The 21,626-nt window shown below is 40.9% G+C and overlaps 1 protein-coding gene across 2 annotated transcripts in view; it reads left to right on the top strand.

The window, feature by feature from the left end:
• LOC101636801 (mitogen-activated protein kinase kinase kinase MLT) overlaps window positions 1–21,626 on the top strand; it is a 141,980-nt gene that overhangs the window by 96,515 nt on the left and 23,839 nt on the right. The window contains exons 11-16 of one of the 2 annotated variants that reach the window (XM_004674528.2): window positions 722–857; window positions 12,891–12,935; window positions 14,799–14,829; window positions 14,919–15,058; window positions 19,612–19,674; window positions 20,572–20,664. In XM_004674528.2, coding sequence (XP_004674585.1) covers window positions 722–857; window positions 12,891–12,935; window positions 14,799–14,829; window positions 14,919–15,058; window positions 19,612–19,674; window positions 20,572–20,664 — 508 coding nt within the window. Of the gene's footprint in view, window positions 1–721; window positions 858–4,321; window positions 4,738–12,890; window positions 12,936–14,798; window positions 14,830–14,918; window positions 15,059–19,611; window positions 19,675–20,571; window positions 20,665–21,626 lie in introns of those variants that run through there. The other variant, XM_004674529.2, reaches the window with a different exon arrangement.

The following is a 21,626-nucleotide window of genomic DNA, read 5'->3' as shown; positions in this document are numbered from 1 at the left end:
TATGAAAACAACCTAAGTGCCAGGTGGTAAATGAGTGGACAAAGAAGATACAATGGAATATAACTGAGCTGTCAAAAATGAGATCTTGATATTTGCAGAAATGCAGATCAAACTGAAGAGAATTGTGCTAAGTGAAGTAAGTCAGAAGGAGAAAGACAAACACTGAATGATTTCATTTGTATGGAATATGAAAAGCAAAGCAAAAGGAAGAGAAAAAAGCAAAACAAACTCGGATCAAGGGGCAAAAAAAGAAAATATAATAAAGTAAAAATAAAAACAATGAGCAACTATATACCAGAGACATTTTACAGGGGTGGAGAAAAGAAGAGGATCAGAACTGGAGCGGGAAGAGCACACAGGACTATGATGAGGGCACATGGGTGACCAGGTGGTGGGACGTCCACGGGGATTACAACTGAGATGAAAGAATATGCAAAATGAACCATGATGTAAAATCAATCAATAAATTTAACAATTAAAAAAATAATAAAACAAACACAAAAACAATCAAACTCTTGAAATGTGACTGAGGAACTTGTACTACCAGAGAAGAGAGTGAGGAACTCCCAGGGGAAGTGGATAGTGGTCTGTTGGTGAGGAATTATCGGACAGCAAGCTGTTGTGATCACTTTATTTAATAGTTGAGGTGTCCTGATGGACCCAGTAAATATTTTGTAACTTCTGAGCAGAGCTGAGACTTAAAACAGTTATTTCTATTTAGGTGTGAAATTGAAGCGACACTTGAGAGGCTGAAGAAACTAGAACGTGATCTCAGCTTTAAAGAGCAGGAGCTCAAAGAACGAGAAAGACGCCTGAAGATGTGGGAGCAGAAGCTGACAGAGCAGTCCAACACCCCGGTGAGTGTTCCCCAGGTAGTCAGCTCACCCACCATCCCCAGAGCCCTGGCTTAGCATGGAGCATGGCAATCCTCCCGCCTTCCCCCCCCCCACCACCTCCTACTTCTTGCCTCACGCCTGTGTATTAAAGGCCTGCATTTGTACCTAAGTAGTGCTCACGACTAATTTCAATTAACACATTGCCAGAAATTTAGAAGAGCTTACCTTACTTCTGGCTCTTTCCCTAAGAACTTTGACTCTGTCAGTGTGTTTGGATATTAGAATTACAAAAATAAAATCTACTGTATTTTCATACCATCTGTTAGGTTCCAGCACATATGCCTAATGCTAATTAAATCAGTAATTATTCAGTAAACACCAAGGCAGCTAGTCTGAAAGTCTTTGAGGCATCAGAACTTTACCAAGATTTCCTTGTAAAATAGAGCTATCATATAAATTAAAGTGACATATTGATGATAAGTAATAATATATCTTACCCAATTTAGTGTTATGATTCTGGACCCCCCAAAAAAAAATTAGGAAAAAGACTCAGGACAAGTTTCCAGTATTTACTACACCTAGGAATTATCTTAATATTTCCCAGGTCTTGCAGTTAGAGACATATTGAACTTCTGTTTAATGATTTTGTTATTTAAATACTAAACTTTGAGCTTACATTGCTGATATGCTATACTAAAGTCTAATAAAATTTCAGCATTCTTCCCCTATTTTAAATGATTCATCCTTTGGATAATTAAGTATCAATTTATCATTGGTTTTCCCAAGCTTTCTATACTTTTCCATTTTAAAATCACTAATAATTGTAAGTTAAAATAAACTTGTAGATTTAAAATTCATAGTCTTCACTTTGTGATCTTCAAAACCTTTTCTGTTTTTAAAAGACTTTATTTCCATTAAGCAATCAATGTCTAGTGACAAAATGTTTTCCAATAGCTACAGAATAAAATAGATTGCATCCATTGACAACGATGTGGATAAGCAACCTGATATCCAAAACAGGGAAACACAAGATATAAATTTTACAAAAATGACCTGTTAGCCAGGGAGTCCCAGAGTAAGAGCTGAATTGCTACGTATGAGGGACCACAGTTGATCAGTTTAGCGAATGCAACTTGGCTGTCAAGAAAGAAGTCAAGGGAAGTTTCTTTTCTGGTTGAATTGATAACCACAGACAGACACAGCAGCATCACCCTAAGGATGTACACTCTCAGAGCTGATGAGAGACAGAAAATACAGCCCTGTTCCTAGAACAGGTCTTCTGAAGTCTCAGGGTTGGAGTTTATTTTTTGGAGTACATTGAAATCTTAAGCTATAAAGCACTACATGACTTGACTCTTTCTAACGGTAGCGTTATTTAAAAAAATAAACCCTAAACTTCCTATTAAAGTATGCTTTCGAGCCGTTCTCTGGTTTACTGGCATTAGTTTTGCTAAGAAATTATGGGCTGCCTTGTTGCCATTAGTATTGTAGTTGTGTAGTAAATAATGAAGCACTGTGAGAGCTGGGTAGGTTGTGTGCTTGCGTTTTAACTACAGAGAACTTTCTGCGAAGGAGCGGAAGGAGCTGCTCTGAGGGCTTCGCCTAACAATGGACAGCCCACCGCGTGGGGATTGTCAGTCTGCCTTTTTCTCCTAATCAGGGCAGAGTTTTCTTTACTGACAGTTCTTGCTGTTATGTCTCTTCTGCTTAGTGCTAGTATTTCTGAAGGAAAGAAAGTTTGCGCTCAGGTATTTTATAAGTAGCTGTTTTCTTTCATCCTCACATCAGTTTCTAGTTGGCTGTAAATGAGATTTCTTAGAGAGTGATAAAAATAAACCTTCTGAAGAGGAGGTGGCTGGAGGTTTACAGTGACAGTGTGTAGCTTCATTTTAATTATGAAAGTTTAATATGTACATAACTTCATTAGAATATTGTAGGATTTATTTCAAGGACATGATTTGCTTTCCTGAAGTTAAAACAACAATTAAAGATGCCTGGGCAGGTGAATTCTTGTACCTATTTGTGGACAGTTATCTTTTTTAATTATTGTAGTAGTGTGATAGAACTATTGTTTCTTTAATGAATAAGTTCGAGAGAGAGACATTCATTGCGATCTTTAGAGTATAATGCATGTGAGGAAGCACCTATTATTTAATTTGATTTAAAAAAAAAAAAGGCAGTAAAGAGTTCTTGAGCTCACCTAAAAATGGAGAATAAATTTGAGAAGCTGGGACATTTGCACGTAGAATAACATCCAGTTTCCAATGTTAAATAATCAAGAGTAGTTTTTTTCTTCTTCTGTATAATGGTAATTTTTACCTGGATTACATGAAATTCTTATTGAACCAGCAACTCTAGAGGTTTTTTTCTGATGAAATGAGATATTTTACTTTTTTTTTAGACTCAGCTTAAATTTCAATTTTAAAATGAGGAAATTGGCCCTAAAAGTACCTTTAATTCCCCGAATGTAAAGGTTATCACAGTATATCATTTGTACATTGTTAATCATAAATTTACTTACATATAAACAGCACTGAAGATATGAGCCCTAATTTATTTATATCTCAGTAGAGGCAGCAGTACTTTTCTGATTCTACTACTTTTACCCCTGAAATGAACGTGACCAACATTTATGGAAATAGGCAGGCTATTCAAAATAATTGCATAAGGTAGAAGAGAAATACCCACCTGGAGGAGGAGAATCCCTTGGACAACATTTTGGCACATAAAGAAACATACACAATAGAGAACAGAGGTAGCAATTTAAGCTAATTCTCCTGCCCTTTCTCCCAGTTTTCCTATGTATTTACATACTTGTTTATAACTTAAATGTTAGACATTGAATCTGAAATTTATCCCCAAGTGAAACGTTTTATAACCTGAGTAATAGTGTTGTATCCTATTTGGCTATAATAAGTAATGGGCAAAAACAAGTGAATTCTATACTCATTTTTAAGTTATAGCCAAATACTAATCTAGCAGAAAAGGTAGTTATGACTCAGATTCCCCTAGATCTGCATGGGCTGGAACTGTTTACATGCTTCCTCTAATCTTTCCTTGTTTGATATGGTTTATTGATTTTGACTTGCAATTTAATCTCTACTTAATTTCTTTTTTAATATAATGCTTAACTAAAAGTTTCTGTGTGATAGTCAAATTGGGAAAAATTAAGAGAAATCCTAGAAATTGTTTTGTTTTAAGCCAAATGAAGGCTTAAAACTTGCAACTTTCTTTCCATTTGAAATTGGGCTTGCTGTGTGCTTTGCAGACTTTGGGTTGTGATTTACTCTGTCATTGCCAAATTAAGACGAATGCGCTGGAGCCAAAAGTGGTATTCAATGGGTTCTCACGTAATTCCCTGCATTCATTTATTTTACTAATCACTTACCTCTGCGCAGTAGCCACTGATTTTGTGGTATCTGTTTTCTTTATTGAAATTGGTTCTAATTTCTCTTTTTACTTCTGTCCTTTCTTCCCTGTGATAGCTTCTCTTGCCTCTTGCTGCAAGAATGTCTGAGGAGTCTTACTTTGAATCTAAGACAGAGGAGTCAAACAGTGCAGAGATGTCTTGTCAGATCACAGCAGCAAGTAACGGGGAGGGCCATGGCATGAACCCCAGTCTGCAGGCCATGATGCTGATGGGCTTTGGGGATATCTTCTCAATGAACAAAGCAGGAGCTGTGCTGCATTCTGGGATGCAGATAAACATGCAAGCCAAGCAGAATTCCTCCAAAACCACATCTAAGAGGCGGGGGAAGAAGGTGAACATGGCCCTGGGGTTCAGTGATTTTGACTTGTCAGAAGGTGATGATGATGACGGGGATGAGGAGGATAATGACATGGATAATAATAGTGAATGAAAGCAGAAGGCACAGTCATGAAGTTCACTGTTTGGAAAACAAAAGAAACTTGTTATCTCAGTCAACAAAATCCAGTAAGGAGTTAGAAGAAAACCAAGCACTGCATTTTTAGGCCAATCATTTACATGATAGTCATTTTTCTATTAGTTTTCCATTTGATTTGTTTTTGCTTACATAAAAATAGGGGGAAAATTAAGCCAAAAAGGTGTATTTCATGAATCAGCAAATGTGGTGCCTGATTATAGAAATGTGTGATTCTATTATATGCAATATTAGTATTTTTTTAGTTATTGACATTCTGTTTTTTTTAAAGAATGAATATATTATAGTTTTTTATTTGATTTGGTTTGGTTTATTCAGTTGTTTAACAAAACTTACATTTTGAACAAGCACTCTTAATGCTAATTCTTCTTTGACTCTTGATGTTCTCATAACATATGACTTTTTTTCCCTTGTAATAATACATTGTACTGTCAGAAATAATTGATAGCAACTACAAAATCCAACAATAAAAAACTGCAGATGAAAGAAGTTTATAACAATACTTCTTCAGAAATACCTAAATGCTATGAATTTTCAATACCTAACAGCTACTCAAAGCCATACCTGAGAGATCTTCTCAGTAGTACATGTGAGGGAGAAATACCTAATTTGAAACCAACAGCACATGTTTGCAGGCTTTCTTTCCAGTGCCAGCTATGGAATCTTCTTAACTACAACACACTATCATAGAAGGCTTAGCTTATACTTCATACAAAAAGAACGAGGTAGTCTTATGAGATACTTCTAGAAAGTGCAAGTGTGGATACAGGGTGGTCTGAGCTTTCAGGAAGATGGTGTGTGTGTGTGTGTGTGTGTGTGTGTGTCATTCTATTTGTGTTTTCCAGAGTTTATCTAATAATTCTGGGTCCTAAATAGATATATAGGTATGTTATAGCAGGAATGAAGTATTATAAAAGGAATAGCAAAAATCAGGTATCCTCCCTTTGGCAAAAGGACACACTGAAGACTCCTGTTTATATCAAATCTAGCCTTTCAGAGTTGTGTTTTCTGAACCTTGATTCTGCCAGGGCTGGTGTTGACGAGAATAGATATAGACACAGCTCTGCAGTCCTGGCTAGCCAGAGAGATAACACTCAGAATGTGATCACATGTCTGTCAAGCTTACTTAAGGCCTAAAATACTGCTTTAAAAAAAAAAGAAAGAAAAAAGGCAGTAGAACTGTAAAAATGTGTGCAGTTATGTAAAGAAAAAGAAGAAACACTCCTTTTCAGCCTAAATGAGAAGGCAATACCATTCATTTGACTATTTACTCAGAGTACCTTTGATAGTTCCTTTTAGGGAAGTTTTGAGAAAGGATATCATTGTAGATCTGTTACCTAATACTATTTATAAGTATATTCAGCCATAAAAAAAAACTTGCAATTTGAAGTATGGTGTGCTTCTGACTCCTGCTTACAAGTGAAAAAGAACCCAAAATAGACAGTCTACTGTGCCAGCTTTATTGGAGAAAAATAACTAATAAAATGGTCTGGGTGCAAGATGTAGAACAGTCTCAATAGCCTAGCGATGGAGAGATACAGCTGAGATCATAACTCATAATCCTGGGTGCACTTATTCTACAGTCTTGGGCAAATCATTTAATCTCTGTGTGTGTCCATTCAAATAGAACAGAGACTACTGCCCACTTCAGAAAACAGTTGTGGCCCTCCCTGATGGCACAGCAGGTTAGGACACAGCACTGCAAGTTAGCGCAGCGGCCTCAGTGCGAGTTAGATCCCCTGCCCAGAGGTGACCCACATGGTCAGGTAGACCTCTCCTGACCCGCCCGCTGCTCCCCTCAGCAGTGTACTTCATCAGTCGGCCTGTTCTGCTTCCCGCTCTGTCTCTGGTGAATCCTCCCCTGCATCTCTGACCTGTAACCCAGTTCTGTATGCACAAATAAATAAATCTTCCCCCAAAAGTCAGTTTCTATAAAAAAGAAAATTGTTGTTAAAAGTAAATGAAATAATATGTGTAAAGCACTCACAGAACCAGGCCCATAGTCTAAGTAGTTAATGCCATCAATTAGAGTTAGCTACTAGGAATTATACTAGAAAAAGGCCAAGGAAAAATAAGTGGTTTCAGTAACCTTCTGGAAAGCGAAACTGTCGATTTCAGTGATACTTGTTTAGCAGTATGAGATGAAATTAAACATGGATTACTTTCAGGAAAGATACAGAGAACATTCTCAGAATGGGAGCTATACAAACAGATTTAATCTGTTGAACTTTTGACTATGAATCCTAGCTGGTTTTGCTTAGTCTGAAGTGTTTGCTACATTCATCTAAGTAAACACAGAAAGGGTAGGTGAATCTTCCCCCTGGAAGAGGGGTTCCCACATAACCAGTGTGCTGACCATACATGACCAAGAACCGCCTAAGTAGGCTGCCTGCCTGTGTTTAGACCTAAAGAAGCACTCCCTGACACAGGCCCCCACTGTTCACAGTTTTCAGCTCTGGACTTCCCAGCATGCCTTGGGGCACTGAGGCCCAGAACCTCAAGGAGGGAGCCAAGGACAGTAATTTAAAAGCTTCTTCCCAGCAAAGACAAAGCCATGAAATTCCACAGATATCCACTGAGCCCCTTCTTTGTGCCAGGCACTGTTCTAGGAACAGCCAAAAATCTTTACACTCATGGAGCTTACATACGAGTGAGTGGAGGTGCACAGTAAATAAAACAAATGCATCAGGCAGTATATAAACATTTGGTAAGTGCATGCTGAGAAATGTAGCAGGGAAAGAGGAGATGCACTAAGGTGTGGGGGGGGGGGAGTTGTGGTTTTTAGAGTGAAGTCAGGAAAGGCCTCAGTGATAAGGGAATTTCTGTTGACTAATTTTAGGACCTGCAGTTTTTGTCAGAATGTAAACTTGGCCTGCCACTTAAGAATAATCAGCAACAAACTTAAAACATATTCTGAATAAAACTGACATTTTTCTTAATTTACACATAAATCTCTTATGATTACACATAAATAAAATTACATTAATAAAATAGCAAATAAGATTCAAAAAGAAATGTAATGGGACTCTGTACCCAGACCTAGGTTCACTGTTTATTAGGTAATATTTCTCTAATCTCTTAATTGCTGCTGTTTATCCTAATATTACAGAGATGGTCATAGATCAGTATTCTACCATGAAGAAACAGCAAGGGTTTTGGATACAATAGAATTGATGACCTCATTCATAAGTTTGAAATTGCTCACCTAGAACTGGATGATAGATAATTACCATGTGACCTGGCTATATTACCTTCTGTTCAAATCAGTGTTTTTCTAGAGTTTGGAACATCCTTGAAATCTGAATCACATAGATAGTATTTTAAAGGGACTTCATTCCATCTACAATAATTATTTAGAAGATTTTAGACTCTCTTCATTTTATTAACGTGAATAAAGTAATGCTTATTACCCATATACAGGATTTCTAATGATGATGTTTATAGAGCTTCTAACTGACTTTCTGATCAGTTTTTCAAAATGGCAAATTGGTGGTGGATTTAGTTCCAGTTGCTGGACTTACATATGTATGTATATATTTGTAAAGAGTTATGAGAAACATAAAGATTCAAAGTAAGAATTGAAACTTAATTGTGGTAATAACTGTTGGGAGCCATACAAATGAAAATACAACTACTTTCATCTTAATGTGAAGACTCCTAAGGTTAATCATGTAGAAGTTGATGACATGCCATTAGGAGATCTCAGGGTAGTGAGATCATTTTTGGTTGTCACTGAAACTGGGGTGAATTAGTGCCGAGGCCATCTCACTCAGTAAAGAATTCCATCCAAAATACCTGTAGCATTGTTTCCTGCTGCAAAGAGATCCTGGCAGTTGCAGGGTCCACCTTTAATGTTTCCTAACAAAATAACCCCATTCAGAAGATGCACTTTCAGAATTATAACTACTACACAAAATGAATTTTGTAGGTTTGTGGCGTTTGCTGTAAATCGCCATTTTGTGGAAATGGGTTTTTCCCTCTAAGAGTGCTGCTGGAAACTGTGAAACAGTTAAACTTCCCTGGGGGTGTAGTGTCACCCTCCTGTTGCACTAGATCCACAAGAAATGTAAAAGGAAAGCATCATTGAGATGGCTGCGATTCTACTAAGTAGCCAGGTTTAGTTAAAGGACCTTTTCCTAGTCCTGTCGCCCCCTACCACCCTTTTTTTTTCTTTTTGACAAAGTCCTACTTTACTATTTTGCATAAATAACCAATGGGAATAGGTCAGAGGCACACATAGCATGTTTGGTTTTTGATGCTTTGTAACTGTTGAGGGTTGGTTTTAAGTCAGTGATTTTTAACACACAGTAGCCCTGTGAAATTTGTTAGTCAAGGTATTCAACCTTAATCCCATCATAATCAATGATTTGGGGATGGAGGGTGGTTTGGAAGCCATCTACACTGACTTCTCCTAACACTATTATGTACATAACTATTTAGACTTTTCATTGGAGCAGTAAGAAACTCATGAAAGATAATTTTAAAACTTTTTCTGTGTTAAATATTGATCCTTTTTTTTTTATTCTTAATACACTAGACTTGTTGCAACTCTTTTGAAACTAGCGGTTTCACCATACCACCCATATAATAGAGCGTGATTTTTCTATAATCAGGCACCTTTTGCTGTTTCTGTTTAAGACTGATTTCCTGTTTAGATTTTTAGCATTGCCAGTGAGAAGAATCCGTTGTGTTCTTTTGATGGTAGCACAGCCTGATAGCTCTAGATGTAGCATTTCTGTGATAAAAAATGAGCGTCTACCAGGAAATCTGGAGGACTAGCTACACTTCCTCCGATTCCAACTTAGTTTGCACTCTACTGCCTGAGAGCTTCTGGCATGTGATTATTTACTTCAAAACTAGAATTTCACGCACCTACATTAATTATTTTATATCGTGTGCAGAGTAGTCTATCTTTTCATGTCAGGTACAATGCACTGCACATAATGCTTTTGCACTGTTAAAATTTTTGTACTCAATAATAGAAAATATTTATATTCTTTGAGTGTGAGCTTGGAATAGATGGCATTATCACTTTATTTTTTTTTTTTAACAAACCTTTTTCTCAGTTATACTATTGCAATGTTATTCTGAGCAAGCCCTATGCCAAATACCTTGTATAATGTTTGTATGGAGCATTAAATTTTTCTCTTGTGTGGTAAGACTACTCAGTTATTGACTTCATTGGAATTTGATATTCCAGCACAAAGTCCACAATGTATTCAGAAATCCAGGTTGGTGTCATACATTTTGTTTTGATGTGAACTTTTCTTTGCTTTCCTTTGTTCTAAGATCCATTTTGCAATAAACATTTTGACAGTAAATCCCTTTGTTATGTGTTGCTGTGTATATCGGATGTTCACTAGCTTGGATTCCCAACATCCTTTGAAGGAAGCATTGTCAAGTGTGCACACGTGAGCACAAGCTTTACTCATCTGAAATCAATAGGAGTGTAAATAATGAATTTGTGAAGTGATGGGGCAGTCACAAGGTGGGGCTGTGGGGTTTTTTTTAACTCCAAAGAAGGACAGAGAGTCATTGATTTGTTAACACGATACATACAGCATAAAGGGAACAGTAAGCCACTGTGTGGCTGGAGATCATTAACTTTTACCCCCTGACTGGCCAGATTCTAACTGTCTGGAAGCCTGGCTCCTACCCCCCCCCCACCCACCCCCACACACACCCCATCTTGTGAGCTTGGTACAAAAAGCCCACCAGAGCAAATGCCACCCCAAGCCAGCGCCTTCCCTTGGCAATTCCATCATGAGCTATGCTGAGAGCCAAGACAGTTCTTTTGACGTGAAAACCAGAGATGTTGGTTTTGATTAGTTGTTTCACTTCCAACCTTTATTCTATTTAAGAAATACTTACTTATCAATTTTGTTCAGTACAACATTTGGGAATCGTCTACAAATCAAAACACTACGCATCCCCCCTACTCGCTATAAAAGCCAGCCTTGACGCAGGGAAATATTTCTGTAACTCAGTTTGTTGTTTCTTGAACTAATCAAAAAAAGTTCCTTCTTTCACATTTGTTTCCATCATGGGAAAGGGAATGACATGTTTCTGCAGCTGTATCCAGCTGCCCTGTGAAGAAATAAAACTTGTCATAATTTCCTTTGATCAACTTCAGTTTTAGAATCTATCCCTCAAGTCATTTTCCTTTCTGCACTATTAAAGCAGGTGAGTACCTTGGATGATTTCTACCTACATCAGAATTCCATAGGAGGGAAGGGGCAATTTGGAGGGAAACAGAACACATGGCAGTAGCAGGGTCTATAGAGTAGTAACTTCATAGGCCCTTGCAAATTATTTGTACTATATGCAAGCACTACACAAACATATTTATTGTAACCACTGGGTGTTTTTTTTAAAAAACCGTGCGCCATTCCTCGTGTTGGCCTCATGTACCTACAGCTTCGGGTGCTCCTATCAAGCATACTTGGCCTGCACTTTTTCCTCGCCCCAGTGTTTGCCTTGTAATCGCCTCTCTTCTCCCTTCTGTTCAGTGCCCAGCTCAAGCCATTATGCCTCCATTCTCCCGTCTCTGTCTGTAAACCCCACGTTTTCCCTGGCATCTCCATAGACATGGAACTCCATGCCAGAGAATTTAGTTCTATTTAATTTTATTTATTCAACAAACTATTCAACAAATTTATCAGCCATTGTGCCAAACACTCTTCTTAGCCCTGAGTAAACCAAGATGAGGGTAGCCTTGAACAGTTCCGTGTATAAGCCATATCTTTTTAATTTAATGATTAGATTAAATTAGAAGTTGCTTGAGGTGGGGTGCACCTGTCCTGGCAGGGTTTTGAGTACATGAGTCACAATGCCTGTGCATTAGAAGGATTAATCAACACCCTCTGCTTTTTACACTAATAGTAAGTACAACCAATTTCAACTTCTTCATGTCAATTCACCCACAGAAGTTATTTGTCACAGAGGTTGAATGATCCCTTGCCACATTCTCTCGAGAACAAGCCAACCATTTTGGCAACTTAAATTAGTGAATGCTAATGGCTATACCATACCCTTAATTCCACTCAGAGAACACAGATCCCCCTCATCCCCACCCCAATCCCCTGTAATGTAAGGCTTTATTAGCTAGCTCTGGGCATCTACTGAAGTGAGTAGCTCTGTTTTTGAAAATGGTGCAGGCTGACCTGACCAAGATCTTTCTAGTTTTAGCTAGAGCAGCTGTGCATCCTGGAGTTCTGTCCTTCATCCCTAAATCCTATTTGGTCTTAAAAATACAATGCAAAACTGCTTCTGTTTTGCCTCCCAGACCCCCCAAACTCCCCCATGTTCTCCTATAAAAAAAAAAAATACAATGCAAGTGTTGTGCCTCCCTGGTAGTGCAGGGGTTAAAGTCTCAGTGCTGTCACCAGCCACTGTGGCTTGAGCTCCATCCCCAGCCAGGTTGCTGACCCACGTTTGGCAACAGACCTTTCCTTTCTCACCCGTTGCTCCCCTCAGCAGTGTATTTCAGTGGATCTGCCTGTTCTCCCCACTCTGTCTCTGGTTAATCCTCTCAACACCCTCCCCCACTTCTGGTGCCCTAGACCCCAGTTCTAGGGCTCTAGGGCATAAATAACTCTTATAAAATATAATGCAATATAAAAATAAAAATTACACACATTCACACATACATAATGCAAATGAGACATTTAGTTAAACACATAGACATTTCCCTGTTAACCATAAAAATTTTCTGATTACCAAGTGGTTGCTTTGGAATTTTCATTAATAATCAAGCAATACTCATGTTGATTGAGAATTCCGAAGAAGGCTCAGGTATCTGACAAATGTCAGAAATTCCTCGCCTGCCATGGCCCTAATGTGGGGTGCAACAATACCGTGCATGCCAAGTCCCAGGAGCGGAAATCTGCAAGATGTACGATGCAGTGACTCACAGAGAGCAGTGGGCTATGACTGAGGAAGCACTGACTGGCTTCTCTGGCCAGTGCCCTTGGGACAGTGACGAGGTCCTCTTACGGTCAGAAGAATTGCTTTACATTCAACTTAACCAACAGGAGGAACCAAATCAAGGCAACAGCCAACAGCTAGTGAGACAAAGGGATGAGCCAGAGAAGACAATGGTGTTATTACCTTTTTTTTTTTTTTTTTCATTTCATTCATGTTTCCCACGCAGCTGCTGCCTTCCTTTGAGATCGGCGCATGGACCGAGGAGGACGTGGTAAGCTGCTTCTGTTAATGCCTCACGCAACCTGGGAGGTGTTCCCACAAGTTTTCAATGTAGCTAAAGGTCTGCAGGCCTTAGGGAAGTCTTAACTTAGGAAAGTCTTAACATACTCCATGGCTTTCTATTGTTAGTGCAGTAATGATTTAAATAAGGTCTCCAAAGCAGAGCAAATCCCTTCCCATCCCATTCCACCTCCTTATTTGCTCTAAAGGGTACTCTAGGAAATAAGAATGAATACCAGTTACAATAATTAAAGGAGCGAACCAGAATATCTGAAGAATATTCTTGAAAAAATAATTGATCTTCATGTTTCCTAAAATTGTAGAGAAGACTCTGTGTTGTGGTGGGAAAAGAGCTGGTTAGCACAGTGCAGAACTGGGATTCCTCAAACTTTCCTTTCTGCCTTTGGCCGCCTGTTCAGAAGTCCAGGTTCCTACCTACCATCTGCAATGTCTTCCCCAGAAAAGAGAGAGACAGAGCTCCCAGGCAGACTGTGAGCCAAAGCCAGAGAAGGGTGCAGTTTTTGAGAATTCAGACAGACTCAGGTTCATGGAAGACCTAACCCTACACTCTGGGAGGAGAACCTAAGAAGCACTCCGACTTAGCATCTGAATCCTTGGTGATAAACATGTGGGAATTCTTGTTTGAAACCTGGGACTTGTGTCTATCCAAGTCCATTTTATTGACTCAGAGTATTATTTAATAGAAAAGAAAAGATAAAGCTGTAATGGCAGCTTTAGCAGGTCCCAAACAGGTGTGGGAATTCTTGGTCGAAACCTCTGGGACTTATGTTTATCCAAGTCCATTTTATTGGCTCAGAGTATTATTTAATAAAAAAGAAAAGACAAAGCTGTAATGGCAGCTTTACAGGTCCCCAGGTGTCTCAAAATACAAACTCACTACTAGAAACTCAGAAGGTCTATCTACCTACGTCAACCAGTTTCTGAACAGGGGGTGGGGGGGGGCCTTCCTTCACTGCACCCCGTACTCTGGTGAAGGAAAACGGCTTTCAGTATGAGCTCGCCTGGTAGGCTCTACAGGGAAAGGAAACTTGGCGGTCGTTGTCTCTACTTCCGTTCACCGCACCCTGGTGATTCTCAGTTTCCTGCCAGCCCTGCTTAATAAAGAAAGAGGACTTAGGGTCTCCTTTATTCACAGGCCTGGATATAATCCCTTTATCCTCATCTGCAAAGTTGACCCATCTTACTTGAGAAGAAACTGTTTTAAAGGCATTGAACTCTTTACAGCTATTTTTAGTCATTTTAATAAAATTCCAGGGTCAAGAGCACTGGAGAGCTTTGGTAGGTCTGGGTTTAGCCTTCCTTCTACCTCCCTCTGCCCAAGTAATGGGAGAGATGATCAGTACACATGTACCAAGTGAAATTCCAGGGCTGATGGTCACTGGGTCCATCCTTATGCTATTCAGAAAGCTCCATGCTTCAACCTTGGCCAGGGGGTATATCACCCCTGCTGTTCCTCTCTGCCTGACTGTGTGGTCCCTACTATTCATATACTTTTCCTGGATAAATCAGCACCTCTCAACAACCCAGGGAACCATAGGCATGTTTGTAGAAAAATCACTGTTAAGTAGAAACTTCTTGAAAAGATTTTTTTTCTCCTAAATAAGGAGGAACATTAATAATCCCTCATGTGTCCAAGACCCCCAAAAAGAAGGATTGCCCCAATGTGAAAACTTGAAGATTTAAAGCTATAAAAAAAGAAGTTTATATTTTACCTTTGGGGTTATGCCAAGAGCAGAAGATATTTTAATCTGTCAAAGATTTTGTGTTCTGTTGTTAAGTATGGCCACTGACCATGTATAAATCTTCAAAATCATGTATGTTCTCTCTTTCACAGTATTTTTGGGTTCAGCAGCTCGTCAGAAAAGGCAAGTGAAATAACTTCCCTTCTTAATTCATGGAATTAACTTTGTTTTGGACATGATTTAGTCTAAGGTTAATTTGCTCTCCACCTCAGGTGACTCTTCAGCAGAGATGAGCATCTATGCGAGCTTGTTTAAGGAAAACAACATTACAGGAAAGCGACTGCTGCTTCTGGAGGAAGAAGACTTGAAAGACATGGGTATTGTCTCCAAGGGACACATCATCCATTTAAAGGTAACTTCCAAGGGGGAACTCTCAGTTGACACAGCTTTGTTGAGCCCATCCTAAGTCGCAGATCTTGTGATGTGTATGAGGCGAAGGGTGGGAGCTGGCTCCCCTGGTGGTGATGGTACTTCTGCTGCAGTTGATATTCGCTGCTGCCACCACAGGGCCCCTACACCTCATAATTTTAATAATTCAACAGCAAAGAAGTTATTACCTGACACAGCAGATGTCACCTGGATACACATGAATACCCTCCCCATGCTCTTAGGAAGTCTTTGGTTAAACAACAACTCTAAGATGTGCCACAAAAGAGAGGTGTGTTTGGGATGAGGAAAGGCTTCTGTGAGGAGGTTATGAAGGAGTTGAGAGCTGAAGGACAGGTAGATGCTACCTGGGGAGGGGGCAGGGAAAGAGGGGTTCCAGCAGGAGGCCCTGCCTGCAGATAGGCCTTGGTGTGAGAGACGTGCCGTGTGCTAGAAGACCTGGAGGTAAGCCAGGGTAGTGCCTGGAGAGCTTCCACCTGCCCAGGAATAGTAGGAGGTGACATGTCCATTAGAGAAGTCCCTAAGGACACCGACTGTCCATGGCTTGAGTGTAACCTAAGCCACATCAGCACTTAAAATCAAGGGAATTGTGTCAAATTTGCTATCCTCGGTATTTTAACCAGGAATAGCTACTGCCATCTGGTTCCTCTAGTCCCTTATTTTCTCAGGAAATCCTAACACTTCCGCCAAAACTTCTGTCTGTAAGTTTCAAAGCTAAACCTGTTTTCATTGTTGTGCTATTATTATTGCTTTTTGCTTTTGTAGTTTAGCAACCAGGCCTGCTTTTTTGTTTGTTTAATTAGCCAAGCCCAGTAAGAATTGCTGGCATATGTGTGAACATTCTATTAGTCAGAGGTCTGTTTCAAGAGAGATCTTAGGATAAAATTCAGTTTGTTCACCAAGCCACTTAAACCCCAGTATTGGTGGAGACAGAGGCAGCCCAGGTCAGAAAAGAAATAGAATAAAGAGAGATATCTAGACAAATCAGCTTCCTTTCTAAGTCCACACATCATGAAGACTCTTGCAACATGCCAACTGCTTTTCCCTTTTCTCAGTTACAGCTGCCAACACAGACTTTTCTAAAGAAGTCCCCACTGAGACCCAAATAAATGTCCATGTCCCTCCTACGGGTCTTGGATCCATGTAAGGAACCTCCTTTCAGCCTTCTGCACCCATTCTTCACCCACCAGAGACCATTGCCAAAAATAAAATTAAGGCCCTCACTGTTTTTTCCTTCTCATAAGATGGACCAGACACCTCATCTGGAGGCTGAACAAAGAATTTAACTTGACCCCTGGGAGTGCCAAATCCATCCTGGAAAGCTAGGCTGGCTTAGATGGACGACAGCAAGAGAAATTATCCTCTCTAAGACAGAGAAGCCCTGGGTTCCAAGACAGAAATTTGGTCAATCTTGTCTATTTTGCTAGGGTCAGCCAAGAGGCTGTCTGCTCCCCACTCTGCTGTCTTTGGGAAAGAGCCAGGAACAGTGAGGAGGAAAGGCAGTGGGCACTGTAGTAGCCAAGGACAGTCCGAGCACGTTGGTGGGTGTCAAGCAAGCAACACCCAAACCTGGCGTTCAGTAAATTCAGTGACTGTCTACCACTCGCCTGCAGGGCCTGTGAGCTAACAGAAGAGCCCGCCCTCCAGGAATTTACATCCCAGAGAAGAGATAACTATGGACATTACAGTGTCTCCTTATATTCTTAACAGTTGAGAGAGAGCAGTGATGTTTTCCCTCTGCTCAGGACGGGCAGTGCAGAAGGAGAGAGGAAAGCTTGTGGAACTGGACCTTGGAGCCAGGGCAGAATTTGGAATGGAGAGGAAAGAGGGGGAAAAGGAAAAAACATTAATCTAGAGAGAGAAGGAGTTAAGTGAGTAAGAGAGAGACAAAAGAGAATAAAAAGAAACAGATTTTAAAAATTGGTTCTGATGAGGGAACAGAGAGCAGCTGTCTGAGGGAAGCACAGAGGACACAGAGCTCTTGGGACAGGAAGTGGAGAGTGTTGAAGCCCCAGACAGCCCACCTCAGGCTAGGGATGTGGAATTTGACCAGCTGTGGGGAGCGCTGAAAGTTTTGACAATTGACATGTTTAAAACATGGCTTCTGGTTGGTGTGAAGTAGATTAGGATGGAGGTGTTGGGTTTTGAAAGATCAGTTCTAAGGTTCTAATATATCTTGACACTTGGCTAGTCCAGTGAAAATGTGAATGGAGAGAGATTGGGTGGGGGCGGGGAGGGGAAGACGCCATGGGTCAGAGAGCTGCTCCGAAGGAAAGTGTGGTGAAATATGGACACCTGCTGTCAAGAAGGGGGCCTTGGGGCCAAGTGAGAGAAGGCAGACACAGCGCTCACTATGGCACATTTCCATTAACAGGGCAAAGCCTTTCTGGATGAAAGTAGAAATGGACCAAAAGTAGTGACTGGTTTGCAGGGGTTGAGGGAGTTTGGAGTGGAAAGTGACTGCTAATGGGGACCTGGTCCCCTTTGGGGGTGATTAAAAAGTTTTGGAGTTAGAGAGAGGTAGCAATTGCACGACTCTGTGGACGGCTAAATGCCTCTGAATTGTGCACTTTAAAACGGTTCATTTCATGGCATGTGAATTTCATCTTTACTAAAAAGAAGGAAAGCCAGCGATGTGTACATGCCTGACCAGGGAGAGGCTTCTTGCAGCTGGGAAGCTTTCTCCTTGATGGAAGATGTCTCTTCAGAAAAGATAATGTGACAAACAGGGCAAAGGAACCTGGGTGGGAGAGAGAAGTATGAGAGGAAGCTTCCCAGAAGTCAGGAAAGGAGAAGAGAATGGTGCCTCAATAAACAAAGGCTGAAATGCTGCATAACAGTAGGATGTGGGGCCTCGCTGGTGGCATAGGGGTTAAAGTCTCAGCACTGTGAAGCTGTCCCCAGCCACTGCAGCATGAGTTCTATACCCAGCCAGGGAGGTGACCCACATGGCACAGCAGACCTCTCCTGTCTTACCTGCAGCTCCCCTCAGTGGTATATTTCAGTAGGTCACCTATTCTGCTCCCCACTCTGTCTTGGTGAGTCCTCTCACTGCCCCCTCCCACCTCTGCCCTAAGTTCTTGTATGCATAAATAAGCAAAAATAAATATTTTAAATAAATAGATAAATAAAAATAGGACTTGATGTTATAGAGAAGCTAAGAGACACATGCACAGGGCAGACCCCCGCTGGAAGCAGGTGGTTGGGGTGCGGTCAATGCCATGTCCTGATTCCCTGATGAAGTGCATCTGTCCCTGAGTAGCAAAGGCGGGGGCAGCATCTGTGAGGGGCCTGAGCCATCCTGGATGAGTCTCTGCATCCAAGTGCATAACTCACTTGGTTCCCAAGAAGATAAGTCTCTGCAGTTGGGCATATGGGCCCTCTACCTCGTGTCCCCAGCCAGGTGCTTGGCCAAATGTGGTACTCCCTCCAGCTTACCTGGGTGATGGGTGCTTCCAAAAAATAAGTTGGTTAGAGAAAGATTAAGGGAAAGGGTCATGGAAACTTGCACTGGGAGGGTCCTACATACTCTTTTGGGGCCACTGGGAGAAGTAAGGCTTCCAGCTGGTCCTCTCAGGCTGGGACACGGGTGGGGACCTCCATCCTCGCCAAGGCCTCTCAGTACAAGTCAGAGCCTCTTACACACACAGCTCAGAGCGGGCGGCCTTCTCTGCTCTCTCTCAGGAAGACATAAGCATGTGGAAGCCCTCCCGGGAGAGCCTCTCAGCCCCTACGTTGGGTCAGAGGACCCAACCAGTGCAGACTCTCCAGCTAGCCTTGTTCCTCTTGGCCTGTCTCAGCAGCCTTCCCCCGGGCCTAGAGGCCCCCACGCGGCGGTGGCATCCCACTCAACAGCCAATATGTGTCATTACATTGTCAAATGTCAACAGCTTTCATTTCACTTTTTAAAAATGCATCTAATTTTTCTCACCTTGGCACTTTTTTATTCTCTACGTGATAGGTTCAGTTCACAAAAAAGCTGAATTATATCTGATGAGTATTTTTAAAAATCATAATTTAAATTGTCCTCCTCTGGGTTCAGAGTTCTTTGTGCTTCACGGGAAAGGGGAGGGGTGGACACAAAACCGTGGAAAAACCCTTGCGAGCTGATACCCCCTGGAGTGAGATTTCAGCCTTCAGGAAAGTCTCTGGTGATATATTCAGGTTCTTTGTTGTTTTCCCACAGTTGTTACTCGGGGTAACAACTGCATTCTACACACTAGAACATTAACTTGTCACCACGATATTCTGCCGGTGTTTGAAGAATGGTTTTATTTATTGTTTAGTCTGAGCTTTAACATCCTTAAAAATATCTCCCTGTTCCACTAAATAATTACCAACTACCTTAAATGCTTTGAAAAATCAGGTTTATTCTCAATAGAGGTTGCATATTAACATGCCCCAAATATTTTATGAACTATATATAAAAAAGAATGCCTTTCTAGGTGTACAATAATTTTAATCTTCTCAGCATTATTGAGTCATTAATTAAAGTTGTGATTTTTTTTTTCCCAACAGTCAGCCATTGAGAAATTAACCTACGATTACCTAAACTTGTTTCACTTCCCACCACTAATTAAGGTAAGGAAGGTTTTTTTCTCACTGAAAATATGCTACTTTTATTGACATAGGCACCTGCCACATCCACACCTCAATTTGCTTGTGTCGGAAACTATTGTTTGAAGTGAAATTTAATCATATCTTTCCAACAAAAGCCCCTTTGAGTGAAGCTTGGGATGTACATAAACTGAACACCCTTCATCCTGCAAGTTGAAATATTAACAACACATTTATGCTAAATGTTAACATACTGAAATTATTAACAGCACATGTCACCTGAGTGGCTGTGGAGAGAAGTATAAAGTGCAGGTGAGGATCTCTGGCCTCCCACCTGGCTCTGGAGGCCTTTGTCCAACAGGGAACTGACTGTAGGAATTTACACACTGGAGTGGTGGATTATCACTAACGAAGCAAGACTACTAGTGCACTAGACATATGTAAGATTAGATTGTTACCACTAATTCACAGGACTGTGGTTTTCTATCTCTAGGCCCTTGTGGTTTATTTTGTTCTTCTGCTTGGCCCTCCATCCCCATGCTGTATGACTGCACATTTCCTTTTTGTCAATAGCTTGCAAATATCTTAATTACTATGGACTCTCAAGGTGAAGCTTCATGGTCCAACTGCAAGCGCTAAGCACGCATCTAGATGAAATGGCACACTTAGAGATGCATTGTGAAAATTGTAAGACAGTGACATTCAACCTGTAGGGTTTGGGGTAAAGCTTTCGGCAAAGTCCTCTAAGTATACCTCGGTAAGGTAAACTGTGCACGTTTTCTTGCTTGGGTAATTATAATTTGTAGCCTAACCCAAAGGAATCAAAAGTTAAATAACAAAGAAGAATGAAAAGTTTAAAAACAAAAATCTGAGAAGTAAAAGTACACCCTAGAATAAATGACCCTTGGTTTTCTGTTTTAGGATTCAGGAGGTGAACCTGAGGAAAATGAGGAAAAAACAGTGAATCTTGAACTTGTTTTTGGCTTTCACTTGAAACCAGGAACTGGCCCACAGGTGAATCATATTTTAAAACCTTTGGATAAATTTTGATCTAATTTTCTCGTTTGCTTCTAGAGATTTGTGGTTTTATACACTCCCCTTGCTAATTGGTGACTTGATTCTGAGTAAATTTATAGACTTACAGGACGTAATTTAGTTGAAAGACTGCCAGCTGCCTCTGTAATCCAATCTAGGATTCATTCAGCAAGAATCTTGTGTGAAGCCACCCAAATCCGCAAGGAAAAACACGCAAAGGACGCCCAGGGTCGGGTGGGCAGACACACGGGTTGTTTGTGCGGCTCTGTATCACAGCTTCCTGCCTCCTGTTTCCTAAGGGAAGGCATCTGGTGATGTGAAGAGTTACACGACACTGAGAATGGAGCTGAAAGTAACAAGGCGCCTCAAATTTTCCGCTCCACAGAGGGCGTGACGCGCACGCATCCAGTCAGGGTTCCACTTTATGTTATTTTTAGAATCTGAAAAAAGTGTTTGGCATGGGTGGCATATGAATTGGAGTCATGATAGATCTGTGTTACTTTGGATTATCGAACATAGTTACTTCTGTTAACTGAGCAGTTCTGTGTCCCTGCTTTATAAATGCTATTTTCCATAGAGGAAACTGAGGCTGGGAAATTTTGAATAAACTGCCCAAGTGTTACTTGACCAGCAAGTAACAGGATTAGGATTTAAGCACAGGCCTCTTTCATGCAGAACCAGGTTCTTAACTTGCTATCCCAGTTGCACCTTTCCTTCAAGGCAGCCCAGAGACCTTTAAATACCACCACGCACAACCTGTAGACGTCGCCTCTGTAGAATTGGGTGGCCCTTCTGGCCACTGGCCCTGCACTAATTAAACCATGCTTACCCCAGGCCTTCACTGCAAGCAGTGCTTGGGAGTGACGGGGAACTGCTACAAGGGTGCATTTCACCTGGGGCTTCAAAGGATGTGCTTTCTAGACACCTCTGGAGGTGCTCAC

This window comes from Condylura cristata, unplaced genomic scaffold, assembly GCF_000260355.1.
Source record: "Condylura cristata isolate star-nosed mole 26May11 unplaced genomic scaffold, ConCri1.0 scaffold00002, whole genome shotgun sequence".
In the NCBI taxonomy this organism is placed as follows: Eukaryota; Metazoa; Chordata; class Mammalia; order Eulipotyphla; family Talpidae; genus Condylura; species Condylura cristata.
This window is presented reverse-complemented; position numbering and strand designations above follow the sequence as displayed.